The sequence below is a fragment of the Leptosomus discolor genome, chromosome Z (assembly GCF_034619465.1).
Source record: "Leptosomus discolor isolate bLepDis1 chromosome Z, bLepDis1.hap2, whole genome shotgun sequence".
Classification (NCBI taxonomy): domain Eukaryota; kingdom Metazoa; phylum Chordata; class Aves; order Leptosomiformes; family Leptosomidae; genus Leptosomus; species Leptosomus discolor.
Window position 1 is genome coordinate 40,083,497 of NC_141419.1, and position 15,915 is coordinate 40,099,411.

General features: G+C 41.5%; 2 protein-coding genes across 3 annotated transcripts in view; both read right to left on the reverse strand.

Annotated features, from left to right (window-relative positions):
* Positions 1 to 607: 607 nt before the first annotated feature.
* Positions 608 to 6,750, reverse strand: ISCA1 (iron-sulfur cluster assembly 1). The gene is made up of 4 exons (XM_086479797.1): positions 6,636 to 6,750; positions 4,975 to 5,028; positions 3,158 to 3,263; positions 608 to 1,036 (listed from the first exon to the last, which is right to left on the reverse strand). Exons 1-4 carry the CDS (start codon positions 6,714 to 6,716, stop codon positions 888 to 890), a joined length of 390 nt encoding a protein of 129 aa, XP_086335923.1. The 5' UTR covers positions 6,717 to 6,750; the 3' UTR covers positions 608 to 887.
* A 3,012-nt stretch (positions 6,751 to 9,762) lies between these two features.
* TUT7 (terminal uridylyl transferase 7) overlaps positions 9,763 to 15,915 on the reverse strand; it is a 39,100-nt gene continuing 32,947 nt past the window's right edge. For both annotated transcript variants that reach the window (XM_086479142.1, XM_086479143.1), the window contains 4 exons: positions 14,567 to 14,877; positions 11,635 to 11,711; positions 11,388 to 11,451; positions 9,763 to 10,285 (listed from right to left, as the gene is read on the reverse strand). In XM_086479142.1, the coding sequence (XP_086335268.1) occupies positions 10,218 to 10,285; positions 11,388 to 11,451; positions 11,635 to 11,711; positions 14,567 to 14,877 (520 nt within the window). In that variant the 3' untranslated portion in view covers positions 9,763 to 10,217. The remainder of the gene's footprint in view (positions 10,286 to 11,387; positions 11,452 to 11,634; positions 11,712 to 14,566; positions 14,878 to 15,915) is intronic.

Below are 15,915 nucleotides of genomic sequence, written 5' to 3' on the forward strand. Positions count from 1 at the left end.
ATGGGGAATCAGAAGGCAGAGGACGTTTTACCAACTTTGCAATCCAAGCCGAGAAAGATAAAGTAACAGAAATGTGAGAAAGAAGGCCTGTGTGTAACCTGCTTTAGTATTCCAGTGCCTGAATATATTTCATGGTCTTGAAACTGACCTCTTAAGTCCAACAGAGACTATGCCTTCAATAAGGAAAGGAACGTAATTAAAATTGGGTAAGCCCATTCTGAAGTATTTCTACAAGCAGTGCTATGGTAGCCTACCACTATATTAATACATGAACTTCTTTCTTTTTGGTCTTCCCCAAATTTATGGGAACATAAACCACCAGAAAACCCACACAGAAGATGAAAGCATCAGAAAGCTACAAAAAAAAAGTGAGCATCTACATAATCATAGTGAACTCTGAAGCTGAGGACTGTGTGCCTGTGTATATAAATCTTCATAAACAAACACATACAAATGGTTGCCCTGTTTTTTTTTTTTTTTGGTTTGTTGGGGTTTTGTTTTGGTTTTCCCCTCAATCAAGGCAGAACACATAGGCAATATATGCTTTCAAAGGGGTTTTGGATGGGGAAGCGTGAGTAGAGTGGACAAAGAAAATGACAAAGGAAAATAACAGTGACATTTTATTTCCTTGGCACGTGAAAGTACAGAGAAGTTAGTACAATGCTTAACTGTTCTTACCTTCCGGATCCAAACTCATCACAAATTACTGCATAACTACATCAGTGGTGAAATTTAACACACAATTTACATTTTCAAAATTATTTATTTTTCTTAATGACAGACACACTTTATGCAGCCTACGAACCTGAAGAAAATGCATTTGCTTCCGAAAGCCGTACTAGTAAATGTTTTGGGGTGTTCAAAGTCAAAGAAGTAGTCCTGAGATTTCAGATGTTAAAGCTTTCTCCACAGCCACATGTTCCTTTGATGTTTGGATTATTGAAGACAAATTCACTGGACAGTTTGTCTTCTACATAGTCCATTTCAGTTCCCAGAAGTGTCAGCTGTGCCTTCTTCTCAATAAACACTCTAACCCCTTGAAGACAACAAAGGGGGGGGGGGGGGGGGGGAAATCACAGCAAAATCATCACTCACTTTGATTTGAAATTCTCTCTCAACCAGTGATAAAAAAATGGAAGCTAACTATGAAGGCTACCAGTATTAACTTGGGTTTCCCTGGCCTAACATGCGGCACTTTCATCTCTGTTTTTACTCTGCCTATAAAAGCCTAGCAACAGACTAGAACTGTTACTGGTGTGCACACATGAAAGTATTTTTTAGAGGGGGGGATTTAAAAACACGATACTCAGGGAAATAAGCTGTAGAACCTGGTAATGAATCTCTGTTCCAATAATTAATTCCCATGACATTACAGTCAGTAACCCATTTCCTACCATTCTTAAAATCTGTGCATCCAACAAGATGCCCAAAAAACTTTAAAACCCAAATGATCCTCTCTCAAAATAATTATTGTTTGCTCTGCCAAAAATATCAGGTCTGTATTAACTATCAGCAATACTGAATCCTACAATAAGGCAAATGTGTGAACTTACAGGATACCACAACCTTTAAGAACTAAAAATTAGTAGCTCATTTCAGGAACTAGAAAGAGCTCCCTATTCTAAAGTGTACAAAGTATCTACGTCTCTGGAAAGATACTGAACTTTAAAACTGCAACTCTGGTACAAAAGTGTGAACGGACTGTTTAACTGTCCAGAGACTACAAATCATAAAAATAAAAATGTAAAATTGTATCAGTAAACAGCAACCAGAGCTCATTCTAAGAGATTGCTGGAAATGTTTCATCACAGGAGGCACTGAGACAAAACATATTACTAACACAACTCAAGTCTGCGGGCAACTGTGTGGAATTTGGGGTCAATTTGGACAGTAACTGACAGTGAAGGCTAAATGTAATGAAAGCATTTATGGACCTGATCTATGAAGCAGAAAAAGAACAGAAATGAAAAACACTGTTATGCTTCTGTAAAAATCCGTATTTGATAAAAAGACTACTGACAGAAACTTTTATAAAAACCGGAAAAATATACAGAACTGTGCTGGTTTTGACAGGGCTAGAGTTAATTTTCTCCAGAACAGCTGCTAAGGGGCTACGTTTTGGATTTGTGCTGGAAACAGAGTTGATAACACAGCGATGTTTTCGTCACCGCTGGGCAGTGCTCGCACAGCGTGAAGGGCTGTTCTGCTTCTCACATTGCCCAGCCAGCAAGTGGGCAAGGAGCTGGGAGGGGACCCAGACAAGACAGCTGGCCCCAGCCCACCAAAGGGATATCCCATGCCATATGAAGAGTTGGGGAAGGAGGACGAAGGGGGGGACACGTTTGGAATTAGGGCATTTTGTCTTCCCAGGTCACCGTTAAGCATGATGGAGCCTTGCTGTCCTGGCTGAACTCCTGCCTGCCGACGGGAAGTGCTGCATGAATTCCTTCTTTTGTTTTGCTTGTGCATGTGGCTTTTGCTTTGCCTACCAAACCATCTTTATTGTAACCCATGGATTCTTGCCACCACCCCAGAGTGGGAGGCTCTGTGGGGCTGAGCTGATGGCCAGGATTAAAGCATGACAGGAACTTTAGCAACAGACCCATCATGGGATGCTCCTTGAAATTATCAGGCAGAAAGCTTTAATACTAGCATACGAAAACAATTTTTAAAATACTCTTAAATTAAAATGATAGAACCCATTGTAACAAAGCAATGTAAAGGCCAAAAGCATTAAGAGGCTAAAGCCAAATCAATAAAGAATAAGACTAGTTAGAGAAGATAATTGGGAAAATGCCTTGCAAATAAAATCTTTACTTTGCCAAGCCTTGGTTTAGGTATGCTGATAATGTATTCCTTTATATATGCATTGCTGTGTTATTATTCTCTAGATATCTGCTATTAGCCACCTCCAAAGACATGAACAGCAGACTACTCTGGTGGAGTTGTCTCTGATACAGGGACTGCAAAGCTGCAGATTTTAACTGGTTACTTCAAAACAGAAACTAAGGTGACAACAATTCCTATGACAGGACAGCAGGACCTCTTGCTGTAACTCGTTACTTCAAGTAAGTTCTAAACTGAACCTTGGCAAACCTGTAATAGGTTATTCTATCCCACCACCACAGAAGTTTGCTTTGCTGCATCAGAAACTCACCATCTTGGACTACTTCTTCATCGGAGTCTCCCTTTGATTTTGTATATTCTAATGTGTAAGAAAGTCCATTGCATCCTCTCGTACGAACACCTACTTTCACACCTACCTAAAAAAAAAACCAACCAAAAACCAAAACCAACACCACATTCATGACTTTTTAAGAATCGATTCTGGAACACTCAGATGAAAAGTATGCAGAACAACAGAATGCTGACATTTATTACTCTCCTCTGCCTCAAAGCAGAAGCGAATCACCTTAATGGATTAAGAGGTAACATTGTTTTCCTTTTACAAAATTGAACGCCAAAGTAAAAGCAAACAGATGTTTGCTATCATGGATCAAGCCCTAAAGTACATTAAAGTTTTGAAGTAATAAACTATTGTCACTCTTGTAAGTTCCTGGTCTCATAAAGACAGGCAAATTTTAAAGACACATTTTTGTGACTTCAAATTAAAGTTTATTCAGATGCTAATTCAGGCACTATGTTAGGATTATTGACCTAACATAATTATGAAGTTGCGAGGCCAAGACAAGGGCAGTTTCTAGATTGCCACAGAACACTTGTAACGACACCATCAGAAAACGTACTGCAAACCGAAGTTTGTAAAAATGTACTTTGATTTCCTCATTACCTCTTTTGCTAGTCTCACTTAAAAACCAATCCCCTCCTTAAAGTATGTTAATTTGTTAGCTTGCTTACTGTCTTAATTGGCCTCAAAAGCCAACCTAGTCAGTTTGTTTTGTAACATTCACAGTATCCAAAAAGTCTGACGAAAAGAGCATTTGTGTAAGTACAGAACTGAGAAAAGATTTTAAAGAAACAGGGAACTATTTGTGCACAACAATCTTTCGACATCAGTGCTTCATAACTGAAGAGGAAAATTATATCGCCCATCTCCATAATCAATGTTATGTTAAAAATGTTATCAAAACATATCACTTGCCATGAAGTGGGATCTCAGACAAACAGCGTTTCAGCTTTTCAGACTAAATACCTTTCTCAGCAGGAACTGCTACAAATAATGGGCTGGAAAGCGCAACACTATTTATAACAAGGGAATGACTGACCAGCTAAGCTGTAGGCTCAGGGCCTCCTAAGGATGGTTCAAAACACTAGAACAAAGAGTCTAGTTAGCTGCAGATGTGCAGGAAGCAAAGGAAACAACGGGCCTTGTATGAAAGTAAAAAGAGGAATATTCCTCTTGAAATAATACTTACTGTGAAGAAAAAAAAATCTAACGCTTGTTTTTACAATGGTTAGAAAGCAAAATTCTGGGTGTTACTCCCCAAGGAAAAAAGATGACAAGCTCAATCAGTTATTTGGAGAAAGGCTGATTACTTAAAAAAAAAAAAACAACCCCAAACACTGTTTGGCAAGTTTCCTAAGAATCAGATGTTTTCCAATGGGTATGAATCTAACTTTTCTTATTATAAACTTCACAATGAGAATTTCTGGAAGAACTTAACTAATAACGTCTTAATATCAACAGCTGGAAGATCTCTTTCCCTACCAGAAGGCACCACTATGCCACACCAAAAGGCTTTATTAAAATACAGCTCAAAAATATTTTGAAGCTTAAAATTTTTTCATCTCAAAAGCAAATTTATAGTGAAATGTAGTAACAGTCAGTTACTTCCTGAATTTCATTTGATAAAGAAAGCAAGCTTGACATAAAAACAAGCTTACACGTTCCCCTCCAAGAAAAGACACAACATCTCTAATAAACACCTCAGTGTCTATTTCAAACTTGTAAGTCAGCCAGAAATGCTTTGTGACCATCAGCTGTACTAACACCATAGCACTCTTCATACTTACATGCTCAGGTTTATCTTTAAGAAGCTGTTTTATCTTCTGAACAGCTGATGGGGTCTGAAAAACAAAAACATATATAGCAATCTGAAATGGGTTTTTTTGGTTTAGTCGCAGTGAGTGCTTGCACATATCAAAGTGTGCAAGGTACTTTGTTGTACTATAAAAAAATTCCTGTTCCAGCTCTGTGCACTCAAATTTTCTTAGTTTACACTTGTCTCCTATCAGCAAAGCCCACCTTCAGCATCAGCCACCTGCCAGTACTGACTAGCTTGTGTCCTACTTGAAATTGAATGTCTGATCTGGAGATAAGCATTCTGCTGTAAAGCAGGAGGTTACTGAATCTAATCCACACAGAACACAATACCTCTAAACTTCTCATCCACGCTGTCAGCAGATAGCTCAAGAACTGTAGCACTTAATATTAGGATGTTTGGGTTTCACACACACACAGAAAAACACTACTACAATTCAATTAAGTTGTTCTGCTCTTGTGAAAGTTTTTATCGCACACACATTAACAGTCAAAAATCTATGGGGCACAGAAGCGTTTATGGCCTGCTTCTCTCTTCCCACTAACCTAGAGGGGAACTGTGACTTTACAGCAGATAAGTTCACTGTTCGTGCAGACTGAGATGTTGCAGAAATGTGAGAACACAGCACAAACATAAAAATGTACATTACATGCTTACAAGTTTCTAGGACACTGTGAAAAGAAAAGGCATTAGTAAGGTGAAGTTCTTGCCACGAGCAAATTAAAACACTCAAAGCAAACGACAAGTAGACTTGACTACCGCTATTAACCTTCATTCGTAACAGAATCACTACTGAGCAGGCATTACCGGTTCTGACAAACGACTGAACTATATGCACTTAATCTGACCCTGTTCCTGCAGGGAACTGACTGTGCTTTCCTCTGCAGTAATCCCCCTCCACAGCACAGCCTCCCCACATTGCCGCGACTAGCACATGCACTGCCTCGCTTAACAAACGGACACAAAGCTCCCTTGGAGACAACTCGCTCGCCAGCTTCCGTAGGTAGTCCATTTCAATAGCCCCTTTTTTTTTTTTTTTTAAAAAAATAAATACAGTTTCTCTGGTGACTGTGCAAAAAGGCTCCCCGCATGAAGGGACCGCACTTACGCTCCTCCTCCCCCCTGGTCCCGCTTTCTGCAAAGGCTGCCCGCGCACGGCGCAGGGCCCCCTCCCCGCGGGACTAGTAAGGGCAGCAGCTCCCCTTCAGGAAACCCACGAGGAGGAAGGGACCCCTTCAGCCTCCCCGTGGCCCTTTCCCACCGCGCAAAGCCCAGCCGCAGCGCACCGCTGTCAGGCGCCAAGCGTCAACAGCGCTGGCACCCGGGCGCGGCGCTGCCCGGGGCGAGCCCCACCCCCGCCGCCCCCAGCACGGCCCGACGCAGCGGCGCCTCGCCCGCTCGCAGCGGGCAGCGCGGCCGACGGCGCAGACAGGCTGGGCGGCCCGTCCTCGTCCCGCCCCGCTGTCACCCGCAGCCCGAGGGCGGGCGGGAGGGCCGTCGGACACCCAACCGTCCGGCCCGGCCCAGCCCGGCCCGTGGCGCAGCTCTCGCAGGCGGGGGGGAGGCGCAGGCCGCGGGGGCCCTGGCACCGGCGGGCCGAACGCTCCCCGCCCGCGGCGGCTGGGCACTGACCAGGGTGAGGGCGGCGCGCGTGGCCTGGATCTTCCGCTTGCTGACGGCGCGCACCGTGGCCCTCACCACCGACGAGGCCATCGCCCCCCTCAGCCCCGTCCTCTACCCTCTGCCATGGGCACCGCCGACGTCACGCCGTGACGCCAAGGCGCACGGCGTGCTTCCGGCGGCCGCCTCTATTGGGCAGCGGGCTGTGACGGGCAGGCAGCGGCGGTTCCGCCCCTTTCCAGCGCCGAGCGGCCGGAGCTGCGCTATCGGCCGCGTGCGTTAGGAGGACGGCGGTGGCCCCGGGCGCGGGGTGCGGTCAGCTGGGACGCTGTGCGCAGAGATAAGCAGCAGGCCTGGCGGTAGCTGGGGGGCCCTTCCCTTCAGGCCCCGCCTGCTGCCCGGGGAGGCGGCAGGGAGGCCGCGGTCTGTGGGAACAGAGGCCCGGAAGTACGGAGCCCTCATCTACGAGACATACGGGCAAAGAACGCGAATGTGTAGTGACGGTCGCACCGACAAGTGGTTTAAAACAGCCCCGCACAAGGCTGTTCAACAGGAAGCGAGGGCACCGCGGGCAAAACCCACGGGCGGAGGCACCCAGCTCCGGCCCCAGCCGCCGCCCCCCGCACGCCCCCTTCCCCGCCCGCAGCGGTCGGGCGAGGGCTGTGGGGCGCTCGGAGCCCGGCTGCTCCTCCCGGCAGCTCCCTGCGCAACTGATCCCTTCGTCGTTCGCAGCTTCCCATACAGGCACGAAGAGCTTTCCCTTCTTGTTCCTCCTTTGGGTGCTCCCAATTGTCGCTCTTCAGTCACCTGTCTGCTGAATGAATCTCAGCATGTAAGACTGAGCATGGGCTGTAACAACGGCCTTTTTTTCTAAGGTGCTTTTCATCTTTAGTACATTACCAAAAGAAGATAGAAGAAAAAGTCAGTATTAAAATCTAAATGGTTCAAGTGAATAACAAGGAATGTTACTAGCAAGGACTACTTTTGATGCAGCGTCTGCAGTTCTTATAAAAATGTGACAAAGTTTATAAAAGAAATAATTGTGCATTAAACAATGAAATACATTAAAAATGAATGAGAAACTGGTTTTAAATATAGCTATGAAACAAATCTCGACAGAACAATTACATTAGGGTAGATAGATATGTGTTAATCTAGTAGTTACATCACTGAGATTAAATTGCCTGTTTAAGACAGACTGTTAACTGTGTTGCACGCCAGAATTTTGTCCTTCACCTTTTTTGAGCACAAGACATTTTCAAATTTAGAAACAGGGTCATCAAAACCATGTGAATTCCTGTGAAATGTGACAATAGCATTTTTTTTTTTTAAAATAAAAAAAGCAGCACAAACTCCGTGTCCCTCCATATCATTAGTGGGACTGCATATACAGATGGCTCAGAAGAAGAAGCCTTTTAAACGAGTAGTATTAGTATTAAACTAGTAGTTTTTTAGTATTTATTATTACATTTTATTAGTATGAATTTAGTTGCAAACTATTATTTTAGTTCATTGCTATTATTTTTTATACCATTCTTTTTCTAGAAACTTTTTATTAATGCAATGCACCCTTTCAGGGTTTTTCTTTGTATGTGGAAAGTTGCTCCCTTGAGAATACACTTCCCTAAGGCAAGTATGATCTTGGATATCAAGAACAGTTATGAACAACTTCAATTCTAATTTTAAATCTATTTCCTAAATTTTAAAATGACATAATCCAGCAGATATACACGCCTTCTCCACTGTGTTTATTCTGTGTCACCTATCATTCTGTAAGTTGACTGTGGTCTTTAACCACTCTTTTAGCAAACAAAGGATTTATTAGTTACTGGTTTAACGGTCTTAAGTTTGGGGCATTTATTTTAGGGCCATGAGATTAGTAACTATATAGAATTTGTAGTTGCATGAGGAAGCAGCATCTTCAAAGTAAGAAGACTGGTGGATATGCAGAATGAGTTTTTACTCAGATGTGAGTTTAGAAATTTCACAGTTGAAAAACTTCACTGCTAAACTACAAAGTATCACAAACAGAAAAGGGCAAGTATGCATAAACCTGATCTGGGTATTTTTTATTTATTTATTTATTTAAAAATAACTTCTATCTTTGAGATTATGCCAGAGTCCCTTAAAGGCTTACACGCTTCATTCCCGTCAGCAAAACCAAAAGTAACTGTGAACAGAGAGCTAAATAAAGCATACAGAAGGAATGTCAGCTTTTTTTTTTTTTTGGGATACGAATGAAAAACTACAAGAATGAACCTATTTTTGAGGAAAAACCTGACAATTTCATATGATGACATATGCTATAGAAGACAAAGTTGGAATTACTTTCTGTTTATTGCTGGCTAGTATTTTGCTTGAAAATATGTTGAGGAAAGACTACAAAAGAAATTATTTGCAAAAGTCACACATCTACAAGTTTACAACTAGCTGGCTACAGATGGATGAAAACCAAGCCAGGAGTTAGGATCCCAGCTCCCTAAGACCACTTTGGCAATTCTAGCTTTCACTATTAATAAAAATAGATGGGTAATGAAAAAAATTAAACATGACATTTCTAAAACTAGATAATTCTAGTAAGTTATCATTACTTCTACATTTAAGTGAGGAATACTGAAAACTACAACTTAAGAAGAAATACAGAAGCTGATTTTTAAGATTTTTAAAATTTTATTTCAAAATCATAAATAACAGTCCTTTCAATTTTACCATGTAACTAATTCTTTCATGAACAAGAGAAGACGGTACATTACCAGCTCTAGAAGGACTTCAAGTAAAGCTCAAGTACATACTACTAATTAAATTCTTGGCTGGTACAAGGATCCTCTTCACATTTTATTAAAATGGACATGTGTTTTCCTCAGTTGCCAAATATAATATCTCTATCCCTTAAAGCATTTTTGTCTATATCCCCAAGGCCTTGAATAAGATTCTTAGCAGCATCAAACAGGACTGACCTGTTTCTTAGTCCTTCTTCTTGTACACAAGTACAGCAGCAAATGAACTCCTATAAAGTCACAGAACAGAAAAAAAACCAAGAAATCTCAATGGCACTGCTTGTGCAGAGATTGTTTTATGTATGTTTACTAGTATCTCTTTTCAGTTCCCTACAGGAAAAGAAATAACGTAGCAGTCTACAAACATTTCAAACACTTTTACACAAAGATTCAGTAAACAATCAACATTCATAAATATTACTTGCTCCTTAAAAAAAAATCCATTTTTGAAGAAAATATAATGTATTTGGCTTGCACACAATTTTAGTGCATTTTAAAATGGCCAGGTGGAACAACAAAACCTTGAAAATAGCCCATTTTTAGTACCTGCCCTTTCTTACATGATTTACCTAGTAAACAAATACAAAACAACATGGCTTCCTATTGAAATATTCAAACAATCTATTTAAGAGCAGGCGTCTGCATTAGAATCCACAGTTGCTTGCGCTAGCAGTCTAAAATAAACCACCCATATTTCATTAATCTTAAGCTGAAGGTTGTCTATGCTGCTGTCCTGTGAATCCAGATGCTTTAGCCAAAGTAAATTTTTAACATGGATGAAGGGCCTGTATTGCAATTGAGCAGTGCTTAATATTCCTTACGATTCTTGTTGGGTCCTCTTTTGTGAGGCTTTTCCCTGAGTCATGTATTTACTGGAAAGGCTGCCTAAAATTGGAAAGAAGAAAACATCACACTTTAAAGGTTAAAAAAAAAAAAAAGAAAAAAGACATAAAACAACTGAAACAGGAGAAAATTACTCTTAAGTCAAACTCTAATGAAAGCACATACAGATCATTACCTGCTGGAGGACAGTAGGAAATATTAAACTGCAAAATTGAAAACTAGCATTTTTTAACTAAACACCTAATGACAAATCACTTTGTATTTAAAATCCCCCCAACTTGTATTTGAAAAAGCCTTGCAGTGAAAACAGGAAATACTGTGTCTTCCCAAAACTGAGAATTCGAGATACTTAATTGCAGTTTAGTTTTCCAAAGTTTGTAAAGACTACTTAGGTTCCCTTTCAGATGCCCTAGAAGAGATTTATATATTTTATTGAAAAAACCCAAGCTGCTAAAAGGTTTGCAGAGTTGCACTAGAAACTCAAAGTAATTAAAAAAAAAAAAAGCAGTTGCTTTAAAATTTTCATTGAACCTGTTCATAACTGTGTGAAATTACTGTAAGGAAGCTGCATTTGTAACCATGCATCTAACACAAAAGTAACATCTCCAATCCAGAGAGAGTATATAAGGGCCTTTATATTACCATCCGACTGCTACTGCTACTTGTAAGTGCAATTTTAACTTCCTTGCATTTTGGCAGCTCAGATCAAGGATGTGCTTTGATAGTCTCTCCTAAGTTAGTTGATCATGTCTAATTCTAGACAATTACTCTGAAGAAGCCTCACAAGAAAGTGCTCTACACGTTGTCCCTGAAGAAACACAGAACGCCATATATGCCAAAACAGGAGACAGGACAGAGATTGATAAAGACCTACCATACCCTTCTGCAAAATACATCTACTGGGGTTAAAGAAAAAATCCACAGACCTGACATGCCTAAGTTTTGCTTCCAAAACAAATCTGAAAAATCGCACGCTTTTCCACTAAAAAAATGTGGCTTCACTTCAGAATTATCTAGCAACCTGTCCAGACTGCTGCTGTGCTCAGCAAATGAGGCAGAATTCCCATAAGGACTGACAGAGAAAGCAAGTTAAAAATACACGCTTTTACGCATAACTTCTGAATTGAAATGAAGATACACAAACCTGTCTGGGGACTGAAAAATACTTTTCCTTTTTGTTTCTTTTTTTCCTCATATATAAGCACTCCCTGTAAACAACATATACACATTGATGAACCAACAAAATTTAATTATGTCATTCCACAAAAAAATCCCCACAACTCTTCTCCCTGAAAACTTAAGTAAAACTACTTTTATACGGACATTTATATACTTTTATATGGACGTTTAAAGAGAAAAAAGATCAAACGAAACGGACTCTTGGTGTTTACCTGATTTAATCTACCAGCATGTTTGGCAGCACTCGGTAAAGAAGGGGATCCACACAACACTTCTGGTTTTGAGCCACCTGAAAAGATGACGATATAACAAAGATTTGCTGATTTGAATCTAGTTTCTATTTCAGTTATCGTAAGATAAAAATACCAAAATAGTTGCAATCTACCTTCACAGTATGTAGAAGGTAGGACATTATAATTTTTCTAAATTTTATAATGTGGCAAACTGGCACAATGAGGTGAGATGCATCTCACTCATGAGTTAAGCATTTATTTTAGGAATAAGTTAATAATTTTTAACAATAAATTTTATAATATATTAAAAATATATTGTTTATATAAATTATTACTTTATTAACAATAAATTAAGCTCTGTACTGTCCTCCAGAATCAGAGGGAGACAAGAAACTTCAGAGAACGAACAAAGATATAGCGATATGCGAATCGTCCATCGTCTTACAAAAGGAGGCACAGCAAAGAACAAAGTTTTGTTTATAGTCCTCTATTCAACTAGAGAGAACACTTTGGGGACTAATCAAGCAAAAAAAGACCAAGTCCATCCTACAGCAATCTTCTTCAAATTCAAATATAGTAATTCCCCAAATCACAGAATCACAGAATGTTCGGGGTTGGAAGGGACCTCAAAAGATCATCTAGTCCAACCCCCCTGCCAGAGCAGGACCCCCTAGGGTAGATCACACAGGAACACGTCCAGGTGGGTTTTGAATGTCTCCAGAGAAGGAGACTCCACAACCTCTCTGGGCAGCCTGTTCCAGTGCTCTGTCACCCTCACAGTGAAAAGTTTTTCCTCAGGTTAATGTGGAACCTCCTCTGCTCCAGCTTGCACCCATTGCCCCTTGTCCTGTCATTGGCCATCACTGAGAAGAGCCCGGCTCCATCCTCCTGACACTCGCCCTTTATGTATTTATAAACATTAATGAGGTCACCCCTCAGTCTCCTCTTCTCCAAGCTCAAGAGACCCAGCTCCCTCAGCCTTTCATCGTAACAGAGATGTTCCACCCCCTTCATCATCTTTGTGGCTCTGCCCTGGACTCTTTCAAGCAGTTCCCTGTCCTTGAACTGAGGGGCCCAGAACTGGACACACTATTCCAGATGTGGTCTCACCAAGGCAGAGCAGAGGGGGAGGAGAACCTCTCTTGACCTACTGACCACACCCCTTCTAATACACCTCAGGAGGCCATTGGCCTTCTTGGCCACGAGGGCACATTGCTGGCTCATGGTCATCCTGCTGTCCACCAGGACCCCCAGGTCCCTTTCCCCTAGGCTACTCTCTAACAGCTCAGTCCCCAACCCCAACTGCTACATGGGGTTGTTCTTTCCCAGATGCAAGACTCTACCCTTGCCCTTGTTGTATTTCGTTAAATGTCTCCCCGCCCAGCTCTCCAGCCTGTCCAGGTCTCTCTGAATGGCAGCACAGCCTTCTGGTGTGTCAGCCACTCCTCCCAGTTCTGTGTCATCATCAAACTTGCTGACAGTGCACTCTGTTCCCTTGTTCATGTCAATGATGAATATATTGAATAGTACTGGTCCCAGTTCCGAGCCTTGAGGGACTCCACTAGATAGAGGCCTCCAACTAGACTCTGTCCCATTGACCACAACTCTCTGACTTCTTTCCTTCAACCAATTCACAATCCACCTCACTACCCAATCATCCAGACCACACTTCCTCAGTTTAGCTGCGAGGATGCTGTGGGAGACTGTGTCAAACGCTTTACTGAAATCAAGATAAACCACATCTGTAAGACACTAAAAAGAAAAATCAATTTGTCTATATGTATCCCTCCACATTGGTGACAGCCCCTTCTAACTGCAAGACTTTGCTACCATGGCAACAGGCCTCTGCCTGCCCCAAGAAGAACAGACAACAACAGGTGCACATCATGCCTGACTCCAAGCATGTAGACCACAACCCAGGCCCAGGATTGGAGGCTCAGACCCTCTGGAAAATTCCAGGACAGTACTGGGCATGCTCCCCACCAGCAGGTGCGAGGTGTGGACATGTAAACTAATTCCAAATATGGAGCAAGACACCACTATAAAAGACAGAAGCTGTGAAGAACTGGGGCTGGCTGGCTCTCTCATCTTTTGCTGTCAACAGACCCCTTTGCCACCAGACATCAAAGACCCTAAAGACTCTTCGGATCGACAGGACGCTGAAGATCCGTGGTAGCTATCTGGTGACTCTCTCTCTCTCTCTCTCTCTCTCTGACCTTGGTGTCTGCAGAATGTTCCTCTCACATATTCTCACTCCTCTCTCACTGCAATTACTGCTGCGCAACAACTTTTTTTTCCTCTCTTAAACATGTTATCCCAGAGGAGCTACCACCATTGCTGATTGGCTCGGCCTTGGCCAGCGGCAGGTCCATCTTAAAGCCAGCTGGCATTGGCTGTATCAGGCACGGGGGAAACTTCTAGCAACTTCTCACAGAAGCCACTCCTGTAACCCCACCCCCCGCTACCAAAACCTTGCCACGCAGACCCATTACACATAGTGACTTTAGGGTCTTATGGAATAATTCTGGTTTAGGGGATGTGAAGAGCTATAAAGCTAGCTTTTGTTGCAATTATGGACTGGAAGATGAGCTGTAATTTGAAATGTTAGCAAACTCTTATATAGTGAGGGCAATGGAAGCAATTTCAACATATTTGTAATAGAAAGCGTATGAGTGTGTAATATCTTACTTGCTAACAGAAACCATATCAAATCTCTTGGGATACAACAAAGTTCTGAAAGGTAGGTGAGGATGAAAGGAAAACTAACTAAATGTGACTACATTTAAAAAAAAATATAGCATTTACATAATGCCATTCAGAGCAAAAACCTTACCCATTAGTCAACCCTGTTAAAAATACCAAAAACTGTAAAAACCTTTGTTTAAACTACTTAGCTTGATCAGTTTCATACCTGCAGCTCCTTTATACTGTGGGCATTCCTTTTTAATATGACCTTCTCTTCCACAGATAAAACAACGTTTTTCTCTTAAGTCTCTGTCTTCCAGGTGCTTCCACTTCTCTGTCGATTGCCTGGGAGTCTTTTCTCTTCCAGTTTCCACTATTACCCTTGCTGCTTTCCTCTTCTGAGGTATACATAGATTCAACTTTCCCTCCTTGATTAAGCTTTCCTTTTCTGTTGTTTGTTTGTCCTCTGTGCTTCTTTTCTCCTTGCTTTCTGTGTACCTCTGGTTTTTGCTGTCTTCGTAATCACGCCGTCTTAGTCTGCAGGAGCAGAAAAATGCTGCAGAGTTCATAGGTCTTACATACAAGCACAGAGTAAAAAAAAAAACCCCAAAACCAAAATCAAGTGCTGTCTAGAGAGAATAGGAGTATTTAATGTATTTCTTCAGTGAGTTAAATAAAGGGAATTAATGTACCTGTCCCTTTGACTCACCTATCAAACAGTGCTACACTGATGTAACATATATTTAATAATTCAACTTTAAAATTGAATTACAATACAGCCTTAAATTCTAATAATTGTAGCTCAAAAATATAAACACAACAGAAAATCTGGGTGCTAGAGTTCTATTGCTAGGCAATAGAAGAAAAGGAACACTGAGGAAAATGCTAACGAAGTATAAAAAAATAGGGCTATAGTTCTATTTTTTTTTCTACTTGTACAATTCAATCAGAACTTCCTTCCTTCCGAAACTGTGTATATTCACAGTATCTCTAAAAGTCTCTTCTACTGGGAGAAGTAGAAGTTAGTTCTTCTAACATTCTGTGTGACAAAGATCTAGTAGTGGGGAAACAGCTACCCCTACCAGACTGGTTTTATCTAAGATCTTTATACATGATCTAGAGAAGGAGGCAACAGTGAAACATCCAAATCTGAAGAGGACACTAGGCCTTTTCAGTCAGTCAGATGCAGTGCTAATGGCAAGCAACTTGAAAATACCTCACAAAACTCAATGAATGGGGAAAAGAATGGCAGAGGAGCTTCAAGGTCAGCTTCCCTTTTTAAAAAAAGGTAAAAAAAAATACTCGAGGAACTACAGGCCAGTCAGTATGACCTCTAACCAACAAGATCATGGAGCAGTTCCTCCTGGATACTCTGCTAAGGCACATGGAAAACAGTCAGGTGATTGGTGACAGCCAACATGGCTTCACTAAGGGCAGAAATGTGCCTGACACATTTGGTGGCCTTCTATGACAGGGTCACAGCATTGGTGGATAAGACAAGAGCAACTGACATCATCTACCTGGACTTGGCAAAGCATTTGATAGTGTCCCACACAACATCCTCATCTCTAAAAT